At 30.2% G+C, this 18831-nt stretch overlaps 1 protein-coding gene across 1 annotated transcript; it reads left to right on the top strand.

The window, feature by feature from the left end:
* The first annotated feature begins 12916 nt into the window (after positions 1-12916).
* Positions 12917-17449, top strand: LOC112748988 (uncharacterized protein At4g15970-like). The gene is made up of 4 exons (XM_072218112.1): positions 12917-12962; positions 14774-14787; positions 15434-15802; positions 16937-17449. The coding sequence occupies exons 1-4, from the start codon at positions 12917-12919 to the stop codon at positions 17447-17449; spliced, it is 942 nt and encodes a 313-aa protein (XP_072074213.1).
* Positions 17450-18831: the final 1382 nt, after the last annotated feature.

Below are 18831 nucleotides of genomic sequence, written 5' to 3'. Positions count from 1 at the left end.
CCTCTCACTCTCCATTTTAATAAAAATGTTTATCTTTACTGATTTTTTTCTATTTATTTTTCTGGGTAATGCCTCTATTTTCCAGAAAAGTATTGATAATTTTTTGTTTCTTAAAATTTTCATATTACTTGAATTTCAGATTCAAGAGATGAAAATATCTGATAGTTTAATTTCGTATTTTTTTAATAAATTAAATAGGTAATAACATGAATTTATTGACCACTCCATGTTGACTATTCTTTTTTTATATACTAGTTGATTAATTAATGGGCACTTAATGTAAGATTAATCGAAATAATAAGTAATTTTTTAATTAGTAGTCTTGGTCTCTTGGGTTACATAAATAAAAAAAAAATTTATAATTTCTTCTTTTAATATTAAAAAAGTAGAAGAAAAAATATATTAAGTTGAATTATATAAGGGTGTATATTAGGTGTCTATGCTAAAAAATATTATCAAAATATAAAAAAACATCAACGTAAACATATATATAGTGGATATCCGGCCACTCCATTATCACTTCAATCCAAATTGTATTCTAAATCTTAATTCCAAACATAAATTCTAAATAAAAAAACAAAAGAGTTCACTTTAATCAATAATCGTGGGTCACCAAGACTGATCATATCTAAATTATTCTCCAAGCAAAATTAATTTGAATATTTCTTTGTATCAAAATTCATTGAAATTTGTACTTCTTAAAAGACCGAATGCACCATGTTAATACACACATAAGCAAATATGATATAATATTTTTCGTGAGCATACCATAGTATTCAACTTTTTTTTGGTTGGGTAAAGCGTGCAACTCTTAATTATGTCTAATTGAAAGTTCACAATGAGTCAATGACATTAATAAGGGCAAATGACCTTATTTATTTATTTATTTATTTTCAGCACCCAAGTTTTTGCTATCAAAGTAAGTAATGAAGAAGGCCTCTATTAACAACTTCACTGCAAGATATGGATACAACCACTTTCTTTGGCTAAGAAGATCCATGCACATGCTTTTTGTTGGATTGGTCTTGTTGTGGATGATTCTCTTATACTACTATGCTTCTACTCGTTACTTCATTCATGTGTCAACAAAGGTGTGCCTCTCTCGGTTATTTCGGTTATTCTGTTTTCTATATCTTGTTCTATATTCTAAGTCGCTTACTCTTAGTCATAAGTATACAAGCCTTGTTCTCTAATATATATTAGTGTCTTTCCATCTCCTCAAGATGTATAACCTTATTATCTCTTCATGGTATAAGAGCATTTTAGGTTATGTGAAGACTAGCCGAACAAATTTGAATAATGTAAGTTTAAAGTCTACAATTAACAGGCTCGTCAAGATCACTCAACATACAAAAATAACTTGCAATATTTTCTTTGGCATACTCAGATACACACATATGTTTGTAGCTTCATGACATTTTTAATGTATGAATAAGATAGTTATTTGTGTTGGGTATACGAAGATGGTAAGATGACAAAATCTTTTATTTGTGTAGTGGTTTCAAGGCACGATTAAATCGCTTTCTTTAGAGAGATATTTGTCCCCATACTTAGTTGCTATAGGGTTGATGACAATACTCTCCCATGATACAATGAAACCTAATAATTTCTTTATTAGCAATAGTTAGAAATTCTCAACTCTCTTGAACAAAGAAAATCTCTTAACAGTTGAGTAAATTGTACACTTAGTACTTATTTTTTTACTGAAATAGTGGACAAGGACTTATATTTATACATATTGCACGTAGCAATTATGATTATTTACGTCTACAAATAGTTGTGTCTTTTCTATTGTCAATAGATACAATGTTTTGAACATACACAATTCTTAAAGAGTTGTGTCCCTTTAGCCAATAGACACAATGTTTTGAACATATACAATCCTTAAAAGATTGTGTCCCTTCAACCAAATGGTACTAAACGGTTAATAACCGTTTATTAATATTAATAATATTAATAATAATATCAATAATATTAATAATACTAATTAATCAAATTTGTAAATACCCTTCAATCCCCCACTATTTACAAAACTTAAATGTCATACAAGTATATGCATAAAGAATGTGTCACTAAGATTAAACATTCTTTTAGTATAAATTTTAAAGTTCTAACGAAGTAATAGGTGTCTAATCGATTAAACCTATATTCCATATGCTAGTACCAAAAATCACACACATTACTTATACCCTCCAAGTTCAAGAGTTTATAATTTTAAGCATTTATATAGCCTTGTGCTCATCCTGGTTTCATGAATATTTACGAGAATAAAACCTCTAAAATTCTCGATTAGAGCGGTACCACTCTTATATTCATATAGGTGGAATCTTTTGATAGATAATATTATCATTTCATTAAGAGTTTAAAACTCACCCTCCTAATTTATTGTAAATAGCACTAAATCCTATACTTTAGTGCTCCAATTGCTAAATAACTTATTATTATCCATTAAATCTTGAAACTAGTGATCTACTAGAATAAGGTTGGGTTCCCATCATTCAGAAATAATAGGTTTTAATCTCATTTTAGCAGTAGTCTCTTTGATTTTATCCCTTGACAAACCTTTAGTCAAAGGGTCTGCTAAATTTTCTTGAGATCTTATATAAGTGATGGTAACTACACCATTATTTATTAGTTGCCTCACAAACTCATGTCTCAAACTTATATGTCTAGGCTTTCCATTATAAACCTTATTATATGCTCGAGACATGGTTGATTCACTATCACAGAAGATTGAAATGGCTGTCGTCTGCTATGGCCACAGCTTTATATCATATAACAAATTTCTTAACCATTATGCTTCTTTACCTGCTGCTGATAAAGCTACAAACTCAGCCTCCATAGTAGAATGTGTAATACATGTTTGTTTCTTTGAGACCCAACTTATTGCTCAACCACCTATGGTGAAAATTCATCCTGAAGTGGATTTGTTATCACTAAGATTTGTAATCCAACTTGCGTCGGAATAACCTTCTAAAACTGCGGGATAATCACTATAATGTAATCCAAAGTATATGGTTTTCTTGAGATAACCAAGAACTCTTGTTATAGATTTCCAATGTTGATTGCTAGGCTTTCCTGTAAACCTTGATAATTTGCACACCGCAAATGCTATATTAGGTCTAGTACAATGCATTGCATACATTAAACTTCCTATAGCACTAGCATATTCTAATTGTGCTATAGGTCTTCCTATGTTTTCTTCTAATTTAAAATTAGGATCATAGGGCGTATTGGATTCTTTAATTGTGAGATAATCAAACTTTTCTAATACCTTTTTGATATAATGAGATTGACTTAAAGTAAAGCCAACTTCATTCTTATGCACTTTTATGCCTAATATTGTATCAACTTCATTCAAATCCTTCATCTTGAATTTAGAAATTAGATACTCCTTCGTTATACGAATTCCTTCTAAATTTGTTCCGATGATTAACATATCATCAACATATAAACAAATAATTATTCCATAATTTTTAGTAAATTTTGAGTAAATATATTTATCCGCACTATTATATGAGAAGCCATTTTATAACACCACTGAATCAAACTTCTCATGCCATTGTTTAGGCGCTTGTTTTATCCCATACAAAGACTTAATTAATTTTCAAACTTTCTTTTCATTTCCGGGTAGCACATAGCCTTCCAGTTGCTCCATATAAATTTCTTCATTAAGATCTCCATTTAGAAAAGCTGTTTTAACATCAATTTGATGTATATGAAGCTTGTGAATGGATGCCAATGCTATAAGAGTCCTAATAGAAGTCATTCTTGCCACAGGTGCGTAGGTATTGAAATAGTCTAGACCTTCTTATTGTCTAAACCCCTTGGCCACTAACCTTGCTTTAAAGGTTTGTAATGAACCATCAGTATTATACTTTCTTCTAAATACCCACTTACATCCTATAAGCTTTGATTGTGGAGGCAAATCAACCAAGACCCAAGTATTGTTAGATAATATTGAGTCCATTTCATCATTTATTGCTTCTTTCCAAAAAGCAGAATCCCTTGAAGTCATAGCCTCTTTGAACGTTTGAGGATCACCCTCTATGTTCATCACAATAAGAATCTTGTTTGTTACAGAATTTCTAGTTCCTTCTACCAAAGAGGTGATAGCCTGAGAAGAAATAAAATCTGGACCCAAGTCCTTTTCTTTTCTTGCTCTCAAACTCTTCCTTGGTTCAATCAACTCTTTGTCGCTTAGACATTTATTGTTTTGATTATTTATTTTTTGTGAAATATTAGTATCATTTTGGGGATATTCTGAATTAGAAGTTGAATCATTGATAAATCTATTTTCAATAAATTCTACCTCTCTTGATTCAACAACTACATTAGACACTAAGTCTAATATTCTATATGCTTTAGAATTTTGAGCATATCCTATAAAAGTGCCTTTTGTGGCTCTTGGTCCTAATTTGGTTCTCTTTTGATCAGGAACTCGATAAAAGGCTAAACACCCCCACACCTTAAGATAATTTAAATTAGGTTTCCTTCCTTTCCAAATTTCATAAGAAGAAACCTTTCTATGTCTTGATGGTATTCTATTATGGATATGACATGATGTCAATAATGCTTCACCCCATAAATTATAAGGCAATTTTGCATTTAGTAACATTGAATTAACCATATTCACTAAGGTACGATTTTTCCTTTCCGCCAAACAATTTTGTTACGGAGTATATGGAGCGGAAGATTCATGCACAATACCATGTAATTCACAAAAGTTATCAAATTCATTAGAAAAATATTCTCCACCTCGATCACTACGAAGAACTTTTATTTTCTTATCATGCATATTTTCTACTTTCATTTTATATTTCTTAAATATTTCAAAAGCTTCATCTTTATTTCTAAGCAAATACACATAAGTAAATCTAGAACAATCATCAATAAAGGTTATAAAATATCTTTTTCCTCCTCTAGTAATATTGCCATTTAGTTCACAAATATCACTATGAATCAATTCTACTAAATGTGTATTTATTTCAACCTTAGGAAAAGGTTTCTTAGTAATTTTGGATTGTATGCAAATATCACATTTCTTATTAAAATCCTTGTTACTAAAATCAATATAGTTATTCTTTTGCATATATTCAATTGATTTGTAATTTAAGTGTGCTAATCTACTATGCCATAAATCACAAGAATCAACAACATACAAGAAAACATTCACTTTATTAATACTAAGTTTAAACATGTCTTCAGTACAATATCCTTTTCCTATGAATACATCATTCTTAAGTAAGATCACTTTATCGGATTCCATTAAAACTTTGAATCCTTTCTTACACAAGAGACTAACAGAAACTAAATTTTTTCTCAAATCTGGAACATGAAGTACATTTATTAAACTTAATTTCTTTCCAGATGTAAAATTCAATTCCACACTTTCTTGACCACAAACTTTAGCTGAGTTGTCATTTTCCATCAAGACTTCTCTATTGTTCACTTCTTCATATGCTTTGAATTGGTTGCGATCATTGCAAACGTGAATAGTAACCCCAGAATCTAACCACCACTCAAGTGATTTTTCTTGTGTTGCTATGTTGACTTCTGTAACCATGCCAATATGCATGTTTTGTACTTTTTCTGCAACCATAGAAATTAGATCCTTCTCTTCCACTAAGTTGGTCTTTGGTGCTTTTTTTTTTCAGAAGTCTACATTCTTTGATATAGTGTCCTTTCTTGTGACAATGATAACACTCTCTTTGTCTTTTCTTATCTTGCTTTGAATCTTTAGAGAACTTTCTTTTCTTCCTATTGGTGTAATTTTCACCAATATGATTCACTTTAAAACTTTGAGAAAGATACACAACATCACGTTTTCGAGTTTCCTCCTCTATACGTATATGCCTTAGTAATTTCTCAATTGTGAAGTCCTTAGTAGTTTCCAAGATGAAGGCAATTTTGAAATAATTGTTCCAACTTGTAATGATTCAGGAATCACCACTTGTAGATCACGAAGTCTACTTACAAGGATTTGTAATTCATGAATTTGATCCATGACAGGCATAGTATCATTCATAATAAATTCAAAATATTTCATCATGATAAACTTATATGTTCCTTGTCGTTCGGTATTGTACTTTTCTTCCAAAGACTTCCAAATCTCCAATGGTGATTGAATTGACATGTAGAGATCATAGAGTCGGTCGGATAAGGTGTTGAGGATATGACCTCGACATGCGAAAGTATCTTCATCACGTTTCTTCTTCAATTGAACGATCTTTTCTTTCTCTTCCGGTGTGACGTTTTCAGCGGCATCGGCAATTGGTGTAATCTTTGGATCAATCACATATGCAAGATTGAGAACCGAAAGAAGGAACATTATCTTATCCTTCCAACGGTTGAAGTTTGTTCCATCAAAGCGATCTAACTTGACAAACTCTTGATTCATGACCTTGAACGTGGTGTTTTGATCTTGTGCCATCTTCAACCAATATCTCTCTAAAATTATTGGGTATATGAATATGGTAAGATGACAAAGTCTTATATTTGTGTAGTGGTTTCAAGGCACGATTAGATCGCTTTCTTTAGAGAGATATTTGTCCCCACACTTAGTTGCTATAGGGTTGATGACAATATTCTCCCAAGATCAATGAAACCTAAGAATTTCTTAATTAGCAATAGTAAGAAATTCTCAACTCTCTTGAACAAAGAAAATCTCTTAATAGTTGAGTAAATTGTACACTTAGTACTTATTTTTTTTACTGAAATAGTGGACAAGAACTTATATTTATACATATTGCATGTATCAATTATGATTAGTTACGTATACAAATGGTTGTGTCTTTTCTATTGCCAATAGATACAATGTTTTGAATATACACAATTCTTAAAGAGTTGTGTCCCTTTAGCCAATAGACACAATATTTTGAACATACACAATTCTTAAAGAGTTGTGTCCCTTTAGCCAATAGACACAATGTTTTGAACATACACAATTCTTAAAAGATTGTGTCCATTTAACTAAATAGTACTAAACGGTTAATAATCATTTATTAATATTAATAATATTAATAATATTAATTAATTAAATTTGTAAATACCTTCCATTTGTTTGGTTCAAAGTAAACTCATATCTAACCTGGTCTCTTTTAAAACCAATCTTATAGATATTTTTGTTTGTTTGGAGCATCTTCTTGGTGAATTTGTAAAATAACTATATTTTTTATGTATTTGTAAGATATTTGATCCATGCTCTTTAGAAGAGCAATATTCTATCAATATTTTTTTCTCGTTTACTAAATCTCCAATATTTTAAAATAGAATATCAATATATTCTTATTTTTAATAAAATATTAAATTTTTTAAAAGTACAATGACTGATTTGTTATTATAAAATATTGGTGTGAGAGTATTTTGTTTCGTATTCAATTATGTAAGAAATTTTCTTAACCATATTTTAATAGGTATTGATCTTATTTGTGTTTTGATTTGAATTATAGTTAGAAATTTTTTGCCATTCCATAAGGACATGTTTACACTTTTTAAGTTTTTAGAACAGTTTAAACATTGGAGAACCCTCCATCTCTGTTCTCCATACCTTCCGAATTATATTTTCACTATTTTCTTATGACACAAAGATTTTTAAAAATGAAATCTGTGTTTTGCTTTGAAGGAACCAATATCTGAATTAAGTAGGAGAGGGCAATGATTAGAATCAGTATCACTCAAGTGAAAAATAAGTGCTCTAGAATAGTCTTCTCTTTATTGAACTAAAAGCCAACCTTCTATCTAGTTTCTATTGGGTTAGATTATTATTAAATTGTCTGTTACTTTAAGTAAATTTTCTTCCATCAACCCCAAATTTACTAGTCTTCCATTATTGATAAAATTAAAAAAATTCTGAATGAAAGTAGCAAATTTCATCCTTCCTCCTTTCTTATCATGGTAAGTAGTTACAGAGTTAAATCCACTAATAATTAAATAGTACTCACTTATATTAGTCATAATATTCAGAATTTGGTTAAATTGTGCTTCTTTTTGTCTCTCGTTAGTGTGCAAGTAGACGCTCATCAATCATCACATCCCATGTCTTTTGGCTTATAGAGTTCTACAATTTAAAATATACTAAATAGTCTTCATGTTACATAATCTATATTTTCTCCTCTTTTTTCCATACCATCATTAAACTTTCTGCCATCTCCCTTGAATCAACACAAGAAATTCTTAAAAACCTACACCTTCAAGCATCCTTCCATAGTCAAAACAGGTTTTTTTGTTTCACATAAAAATATTACCTCAAGAGAATGGGTCAAATACAACCCTTTAATATTGTAAACTGTCAGAAAATTTTCAAACTCTAACAGTTCTACATTATCTTCTTCATGGATCTTTCGATGCCATTTTTGGGTGGCACCCTTCCGTTTCTCATTCACCTAGGGGTGTCAAAAATTCTCAGGAGGTGGGGATCCCCGCGGGGACCGCCCCGAATAGGGCCCTAATGGTGAAAAATTTTTCTCGTGGGGATGGGGATGGGGAGCGAAATTTTCCTGAGATAGGCGCGGGGACCCGATCGGGGATCCCCGCCCATCCCCGATAATTCTCCGAATTTTTGACTTACTTAATAACCCTTACTTTATTTCTAATATAGGAGTTTTTTTAGTAATTTCACTCATTGAAAAACCCTAAATCTATTGTTCAAGATTTTATTTTATGGACTATGATTTGCTATGTTATATTTCTGGACTTATAATCTTGGATAAGACATGTTTGTGTGTTTGTAATAATATTTTGTAGTTTATTTTTTTATTTTTTTGATATTTTTTATTATAATTTCCATATGAATGTTAAACATAGGAAAATGGGGAATGGGGCCCGCGTCCCCACGGAGAACGCAGAGAACGGGAATGGGAACAATTATTCCCCCATGGCGGGGAACGTAGCGGGGACGGGAATTAATTTTGGGGGCGGGGACGGGGAGCAGGGAGGCATCCCCCGCCCCCGCCCCACCCCATTGACATCCCTACATTCACCATCATGTGATCATGGTAGTTTATTTTCGCCTTTGACTCCACTTTATTTCTTTCCAAACCTCGTTTAACCCCGATTAGTAGGCTGCTAGACTGAGATCTTCCATTTTTTTCAAATTCGATTTTTCTCATCATTCTTCTTATGATTCCAACTATTAAAACAGAGCCTCTTTTAGTACCCCTTTCTATCTGATTTTTTATATTTTATTAACTTCAATCTCTTTCAAAATAGCCACTGGTTCCTCTCTATCATACCTCATGGAACAACTTTAACCCTCCTTCTCCTTCATGCTCACCTGTTTCTTGTTCCTCAAACTGACAGATTTACAAAACCGTGTAAAAGCCAAGCGAGAGGTGGTTTTCTCATAGGTTGAGATGAGAAAAAATTTTGCTGGCTCATGTTAGCACTGTCACATCTATAGCCTTCCTCAATCATCCTACCTACTTGATCTGCTTTTAGTCAAGCACCAATTCAATCTTTCTTAATCTGATTTAATTTGCAGCAAAATTGTAACACGCTTACTTTTAACATCTCATGATCGTACTAAAAATTTAGGTATTACTTACTTCTAATCCTTTAATTTAATATTATAATTGTTTAATATTGAGTCTTCATAAATAAGAACCAAGTCTTTAATTATTAACGCAAAAAGTCTATATTTTAAAATCACAATCACATGTCATATTCACATAATAATAAATACATAGACTTATTTACAATTCTTCAGTCACAAATCCTACCCCTCTAATTACCAAACAATAAATGTCGAGGGAAAATTAAATTCTAGAACTAAACTAAATATAGAAATGAAAACACATATATACATTAAAGCTCTGTAGTCGGTCGTGGTTTCACGCTAAAGTTTCCTGAACCTGTCACTGAAAAAGAATTTCTGTAGGGGAGTAAGAACATCATCCTCGAAAAGATTCTCAGTAGAGGATTTAAGAATTGTTATAAGAGGATATTTAAAAGAAAACCGTTTTTCGATTGCACTGATTATCGCTCGTCTTATGAATCTTTTTAAAACCAATTGTTAATCATCCAAAATCTTTTCAAAGAAATAATATTTAATTTTTCAAAAATTCAAAACCCTTCTTTTCTTGCAAGAAAAATTCACAATTAGTTTTCTACCCTTCTTTTCTGTTATTAAGTCTATGCTGAACCAGCTTGATTTTTCATACTTTACTAACAACTCAATCAGAAACCAATCACAGTCTTCAGCCCATCTCATAATTAATCAACACAATCATCATCTCATTGCCAATAATCTCAAAAGTATCGCATCAGAACAAACATAGACAAAACAGACAAGGAAAGCACATGTATAGATGGCAGTTACAACATATAGCTTAGATAACAGTTAATAACAGTTTAACAATCAGGCAAACCAAAACAAATTCAAACTCAAGAAAAGCATACAAATGCATATGATGCATGCCTGTCATATGGCTTATAATATCATCTGTTGGTTATATAGTCAACCTCGACATGTCCTGGTAGCTAACCGTGCACAAAAACACCCTTCGCAGAGCAAGCACAGGGCTGAGCCACAACCCCCCCCTCTTTGCTACTACTACCCAGGTGGGTGTTTATAAGCTCAACCTGGAGCAAGCAGGACGAACCACAATCCTTGCTACTGTTCAGGTATCTCAAACATTGACCTGGAGTAAGTGGGACGAACAATAATCCTTGCTACTGCCCAAGTATCACAAACATACATTCATTCACAAATCATACTTTAAAATCAATCCCCGTCATCCTTTATTCAAATTCAATCATCATTATTATCAAATCTCAATCATATTTCTTTTCCCCAATAATTCAATTCAAAACATAATTCATTATTTCCTTAAAATAATTCAAGTAAAATAATATAATTCTTAAATACATAATTTTCTAAATACCATTTCAAATAAGTCCTAGATTTTATAGAAATTTTGACAGTACCTTTCCTAAAAATTGGACCTTGCCACCTTTTTCGGGTCCTATCCAAATATTCCTCAAATTCTTTTAAATCATTTCCAAATCATACCAATTCTAATATTTCAAATTAATTTCAATTCTCAGAAATCATTTTCGATAAATCAACAATCCAAATTCAATGTCTCAAACCCTTTTCAATAACTCGACTCATTTTCAATATCAAACTGTTTCCAAATCTCAAAAAGACAAATTCGACAACCGCCAATTTAATAAAAATCATTCAATAACCCAAAGTATTCAATCTTCTCAAATAACTAATAATTCAACAACAAACAATTAAAATCGTCCAAAGCAACTCAAATCAATCCATAAGACTTACGAAATCACAAATATATATATATATATATTGCATTAATATCGATTTATAACAATTCTCGAAAATAAAATGAGTTTAAAAAAAGTGCCCCTACCTCGTTCGCGACTCAATTACGCGACAAACTGCGTTTCTATTCTTATCTCGCAACAATGACATCAATACTGACCATCCCACAGCAGTCATAGCCTCGGACCACTAGGAAGAAAGAACAGGGACTGCAGCACCTCCAGCGGTGCTTCCTGATGACCATGCACGGCGGCTACAACCACGGCAACGGATGGAAGAACAGTGGCCATGGAAGCAGCAACAGCAGAGTCCCATCCCGTTTTCTCCCTCTCCGCGATCTCCTCTTCTCTCCTTGAAGCTCGACGGCGGCAACACCTTGAGGCTACGCCGACAGATCCGACGGCGGCAGAAGACACAGTGGCGGCGCGAAACAGCGATCCTTCCTGCGGCGGCTCTGGGAAAAACGGCGCGCCTTCCTTCTGTTCGTGAACCTCTATGGATGGCGGCTCGATGGCGACGTCTTCTTCTTGTCTCCATTGCAAGCTCTCCCGTTCATCTCTCACTCTCCCTCGGCTGGCCCATTCGACGGTGACGGCGACAATGACGTGGGTTCACAACGGCGACGCCTTTCCTTCTTCGATGCGGTTGGACGGCAACGCGACACGGCGCAGCAAGCGACGGCGAGGCAGAAGCCCCTCCACCTCCTCCTTTGCTCTCTCTCGGATTCCTCTCTCTATTTCCCTTTTCTCCTCTTCGCTCTCTCTCTCCCTTTGTTTCTTTCTTTCTTACTGTGTGCGTATGTTGGTGTTGTGTGTGTTTGGAGAAGAAAAGGAAAGGAGGCTGGCGGTGGTTAGGTTAGGATTTTGTGGGTGTGTTTTGAAATTAGGGTTAGGGTTATAGTAGGTTAGTAATTTCAAATAAAAATAGGGATAATAGAATAATTGAAAATCGATTTTAATTCAATAAAATTATATATAAAATATTATTTGTTCATCAATTATAAATTATTTTCGAATAAATACTCTAATCCAAGAATTAGAGATGAGATAATTGATTTTGTTTATTTATAAAAATTAAATGATTAAATTATTAAATTTTATAATTTAAATATATCTAATAATAAAATTAAATAAAAATTTTAGTTTAATTATCAAAATTTGATTTAATTAACTTTAATCAAATACTTTTTTAAAATTAATATCTTTAATGAATAAATAAATTAAAATTGACTCACAATAACAATTTAAAAAAATGATGGGTCTTACAAAAATCATCCATAAATTTCGTACAACTGTTCTAGTCATGTCCTTAGTGAGTGCAATAAGTGCAAAAAATTTCAACTCGTTTGTATCTCAAACTCACTTCTACAGATTTATTATTTAGAACATTCATTCACATGTGTTATCCCGCATTTTCCTCCCCCTTTTAATTAGAATTTTAAAACCTTTAATTCTTTTATCCTAACTCTAAAAAGGACAACATCAAGAATCCCACTGAACTTCTCACCCAGTTTCTTCTCTACCTCCAACGTTTTAAACTATTTTGGTCACAGAAAGTAATTTTAAAAGGCTTTTAAAACAAGCATCAAGTCCATGATTAGGTTGAGAATTTCTTTCTCCGCCCGAATTTACGATGGATGTTGAGAAGGGCTTCGTGAATAACAAGAGAAGAAATGAAGGTAAGCTTGAGAGAGAAGGAGAAAGAGATCGGTTTGAATAAAAGATTGCAGCACCCTAGAAATGCACGTAGTTAAGCCCTAGTAGAGCACATAGTAATAAAGTCCTAACCACTAATAGTTAATACCTTAAATAACATTAGCTCACAATATTTACTTTATTAATATTTTTATAATGAATACTATCATTTAAAATACCTTCAAATAACGACAAATCTTTTTTTTCTGTTTGGGTATGGTAGGAATAAGGCTCCTTTATAAATATGTTAAGTAATCCAACTACTAAGTGTATGTTTGGATTACAAAACTATAGTTTGTATAAAATTGATTTTGCAAACTTGATTTTGATGAAAAATAAGTTTGTGTTAAGTGATTTATGTTTGGCAATCTTTATATTAAAATAGATTATAGTAAAATAAATGTTGTTTGGATTATACTACTCAAAATCACTTTTAGATAAAAAATTACTAAAAGAGACATCAATTTAGATAATTTTTTTATATTATTCTATTATTTTACTTTAGATATTTGAATAGATCTTATTAAGAGACATGATAAAACACTAATAAAATACATAAAAAATAATAAAAAATATCATAAAAAATTTCATATATAAAAAAAATTCATATGAACTAGAAAACAATAAAAAATAATAATATACATAAAAAAGTAGAACACTAAAAAAATAATATAAAAAATATTTATCATATAAATAAAATAAATACAATAAAAAATAAAAATATGAAAGATAGTATTATACATTTTATAATGTTAAAAAAAGAAAATGTTTTATAATTTTTTTAGTACCGTTAGTACTCTTTAATTTAGTATCATTTTGTACTATAAACTTTTATTATTTATGACTATTTTGTTACTTATAATTAGTATATAATAAAGACGAAAATAAAGTACAGTCATAAGGACAATAAAAACGAAAAAAAATCATGCAAACATAGTATATAATAATTACGATCAACAACATATATTATATTAAAAAATTATAATAAAAAGTAAATAAAATTCATATGAATAAAATCAAATAAAAAAAATAAAAAAATTTATATACAACATAAATATAGTACAGTAAAAGATAGAAAAAATAATAAATTTTTTATTTGGGTGGTGATTGAAATAAATTTGTATGAAAAAAAAATTAGAACGAAAAACATACACAAAGAACTACAGTAAAAATTATATGGTTACTTGGATCTTTTTTATAAAAGAAAATAAAGGGTAAGATTGATAGAAAAGGAAAAAAATTCTCATCTAATTTCTTAATGGTAGCCAAACTTTCCCAATGTAAACGCAGAAACTAAAATTTTTTGCTTCAGGTAAACGTACGTTGAGATGTATAAGTACTTCTGGGTTGAGAGTTCCAAAAGATTGCCAAACATAAAAGTAGAACGTTCAAGACGCTCAAACGAGCTTCTCTGTTCCCTAACGTGAACCCCAAACACACCCTAACACAATATCTAGTCTAATTGTAGTTTATTATGAGATGCTTCTAATCAAACTCTTGTAATAAGTAGAATCTATCACTCTTTCTTTATCTTTTGTCAATAAGTTACATTTCTCTTCCATCAGAGTAGAAACTCATGATCATTTTGAATATTTCATTTGAAAATTTTTTAAAATGGTATTATTATATTTCTACTGATAAATAAAAAACTCTCCATCTTTTTGAATAATTTTAATACCGAAAAATTAAAATAAAATATCAATGTCATATCAGTCATTTTAAAATTATTATCATAGTTATTGAATTCTATAATTATCTTCAATTGTTACCCGTAAAGATCAAATCTTTAACATAGGCATAAATAATCAGGTATCATAGATCAATGAATGTGATGCAAAGAACATACTCAAATAGACATATTCTAAAACCATGCTCAATGAAATAAGAATAACCATACTTTTGATACTTGTTTTAACTCATAAAACTCTATTTAACCTGTATACTTTACTTCTTTTTCTTCAGAAATTTTATATCTTACAGGTTGCTTACCATGTATATACATCTTCTGTAAAATACTATTTAAAAATATTGACTTAACAATTAACATTCATTTGATGTGTTTTTATTTATTTTAAGTCAAAAATAAAATAATCACACAAATTTCTCAAATATCTCAGAGTAATCGATACCTTTTACTTACACTCCTTTGTCTTGAAACTATTGGGCTTGTACTTTTTCTTTACTCTAATCCATTTTACATCTGCAGGTAAATTTGTCATTTATCATGTGTCATTCTAATCGTTGCTACATCAACTTATGAGCTCTTACTCCTAATCCACCCTAATAACTATTATTCTTGTTTTTCTTTTATTCCTATTATACTAATGACTTACTTTTAATTTCTTTTATTCGTGTTTCTCACTTCCCATTTCATTTCGATACTATTGAGATGCTGATGAATTTCGATATTTGAACTCTTGATATTATTCTCCTCAAAATTTGAACTGTTTATCAGGAAAAGTATGAACCAAAGCTAGAAAGTATTCTAAGAAATGCATCCATGAAGGATAACACAGTTATCATCACAAGTTTGAATGAAGCATGGGCAAAACCAGGTTCAATATTTGATGTGTTTCGAGAGAGTTTTCGAGTTGGAAACGACACAAAAAATTTCTTAAATCATTTGGTGGTAATAAATTGGGATCAAAAGGCACAAGCACGTTGCCAAGCCATACACCCACATTGTTATCAGATTGAATCAAAGAACGAGAATGCCACATCAAAGGAAGCATTTTTTATGACCAAAGACTACCTCCACATTGTGTGGAGAAAAATTGAGTTTCTTGGCTTTGTTCTTCAAATGGGATACAACTTTGTCTTTACGGTACGTCAATTTTTGTTATCTCAAATAATCAATTTCTTTATCAAACATGACTTTGTACGTACTGTTTTTCATAATTGTGAATCTCTATTTGGTTATAAATATATATCCACTTTGATTATATGTAGTCATGGAGTTTGTTTATAATTGTGATTTTTTTTCATTATATTGTTTATGAAATTGATCATAAATTTGAGTTTACTTTGCATTATTCTTTCGGTAATATTATATTAATTAAAAATATAATAATTTATAATTAACTTATTTAACCTAACGTTCATAATTTTATTTATGTAATAATTATAATTATATTTTTATTATCTTAATATTATTCAATTATTTTAACGATAATTAAAAAATATAAAATAAAACAAGTAGTAACTAAAAAATATAAATAACATAATTTTTGTATTATTTAATTATGTTTGTTTATAAATATAAGATACTAAGATATAAATATAGCAATGCAAAATTATGTTATTGTTGGCAGATGAGATATAAACAGCAACATTATATTTAAAATATTAAATTAATATATTTTATATTTTTTTTAAAAAAAATATAAAAACATTGAATGCAGTCACCATTTATGTTTTTTTTTTAATTATTTCTCTTTTATTGTTATTGTCAATTTTTTATAATTATATTTTTTGTCATTCTATTTTTTTTTAAATTGTGTTAAGAAAAAAATTAGACCTTTTATTATTTTATTTTACTTTATTTAATTTAGTATCAAACAAAATATCAAAAAAAAAATCAATTTTATATTTATATTTTCTGTGTCTTATTTTAAATGTCATATCTCAGTTTGTTCTGATTTCAAAACCAAATATTTTGTATTCTTTTAGTGTTGTGGAGCTAGCCTGAATTTCTAATTTTCTATATATACACTAATAATAACTCATGATGACTGGCGTTTACGTAGGATTAAGAAAAAAAAAAAAGCATGAAAACTATTTTTAACTGTTTCCCATATTCTAATCTTTATTTTGAAATGTAGCAAGTTTTGAATTGTTTTGACATCTAACTTAATTAAGAAACTTAATCAGGTTGAAAATTACTTATACACACCTAACACTTAACACTACTACCGCCACAATTTCTTGAACTTTTTTTATGTTTTCCTTTAATTTGCAGGATACTGATATAATGTGGCTAAGGAACCCCTTCAAATATTTTCAAGAAGATGCAGATTTTCAAACTTCTTGTGATAATTTCAATGGCGACTCCTCCGACCTAGATAACGCTCCAAATACAGGGTTCAGCTATGTAAAATCCAATGAAAAAACCATTTGGCTCTACAAGATTTGGTTCAATTCTAGGAAGGATTTTCCCAACATGCATGATCAAGATGTGTTCAACGAGATCAAAAGACTCCCTCAAATCTCAAGCATGAACCTGAAAATTAGGTTTCTTAGCCCAGAATATTTTGGCGGATTTTGCGAGTACTTCAAGGATTTTAACAAGCTTTGTACGATGCATGCTAATTGTTGTGTTGGATTGAAGAACAAAATCCATGATCTTAGCAACTTTCTTGAGGATTGGAGCAAGTACCTGGCGTTGCCTCAAAACATGAAAGGCAAAAAGGCACATTATTATCATTCTTGGAGTGTGCCATCATCATGCAGGTTCTATCCTAGTACAGAGTAGAAATATAAAATTATATAGGTGATGGAATAGATTTTAATAAATTAAACACCGATGCTATAGAAATGTATTCTTGATAATAACAAAAAATAAAATTTTACACTATATAAAAAATGAATTTTGATTGACGTATAATCATTTCGTTAAGTGTGATCGTTAGAATTTTTGTATTATTTCTAAATTCGAAGATTATCTATAATATTATTAAAAAAATATATGAAAATGGAAGTATATCTAAATTCGTGAAGATGATTGAGAGAGTTTGAATATTTTTCAATCAAAATCTACTGAATTGTTATTTTAGATTGAATAACAACTTTCTAATAGAACAAGGATTGCAAGATTATTTTGGTACATTAGAAACCAAAATTTTGAAATTGTATTATATGTAGCTATTGGTTCTCGTTAAATTCTAAAGTCAGAAGTAAAATAGAATATTTTATTATTTTTATTTAAACTTAAATAAAAATGATAATGACTTATTCCATTTAATATTTATAATAATAAATGAGATTATATATAGTATGAAATAGCTAATGTAATTATAATCAATTATATGTATTGTAACACCTTTATTACTAAAATGTCACGCTTCCGGCTGTGCCACTCTGATAGCAAGAATATTACGATGACTTTTATATACTTAATAATAAAATAGGAGCCTTTTTAACTTCAAATCGTGTTGCTGTTTTTTTGAAAAACCAAAAGTTCTTTTTCTTTTTACAAACATGCATATATAAACAAATTCAATCACAATCTTTATATACATATATATACATAAACATATGAAATTTCTCATACAAGTAACTTACAAATATTATAAACGTACATATCATTACAACTCCTATCCCTTTTTACGAAAATATAATAACAAAGGAAAAGGGAAAAACTATAACTAATATATAAATATACAACACAATTAGAGGCACAGGAGAAATTCCATAAAAATTCTCATCCATCCTGAAAAGAGAAATCTATAGGGGGTGAGAACTTAACCAAACGGTCTCATTATAGGAGTTTTAGAATTGTTATAAGAAAATATATATAAAAGAAAACCGTTTTCAATCGTAGCGATCATCATTCGTCTTAGGAACCTTTTTTAAAAACCAACAGTTTATCATCCAAAATCCAAATTCATATTTTTCTCATAAAATCTTAAAAGTTACCTTAGCTGTTTGAATGATTATTCTGTTCCAAGTATATGTTCATTAATTCTATACTGAACCAGTTAGATTTTTCATACTTTGCTAAACCTCACACAAATCAATCATGGCTTTCGACCCATCACATAATCAATCAATACACAATCCACCAGAAGTCAATGTCCATATCAACATTTATCAACTAATCAAAATACGGCCTCCAGCCCAACTAGTCACGGCCTC

This window comes from Arachis hypogaea, chromosome 15 (assembly GCF_003086295.3).
Source record: "Arachis hypogaea cultivar Tifrunner chromosome 15, arahy.Tifrunner.gnm2.J5K5, whole genome shotgun sequence".
NCBI classification, from domain to species: Eukaryota; Viridiplantae; Streptophyta; class Magnoliopsida; order Fabales; family Fabaceae; genus Arachis; species Arachis hypogaea.
Note: the sequence above shows the minus strand (reverse complement) of the source record. Positions and strands in the feature narration are given on the sequence as shown.

Coding starts and splice junctions, on each gene's coding strand:
- LOC112748988 (XM_072218112.1), top strand. CDS start 12,917: ATGGATGTTGAGAAGGGCTTCGTGAATAACAAGAGAAGAAATGAAG. Junction 15,803..16,936: donor GATACAACTTTGTCTTTACG/GTACGTCAATTT, acceptor TTTAATTTGCAG/GATACTGATATAATGTGGCT.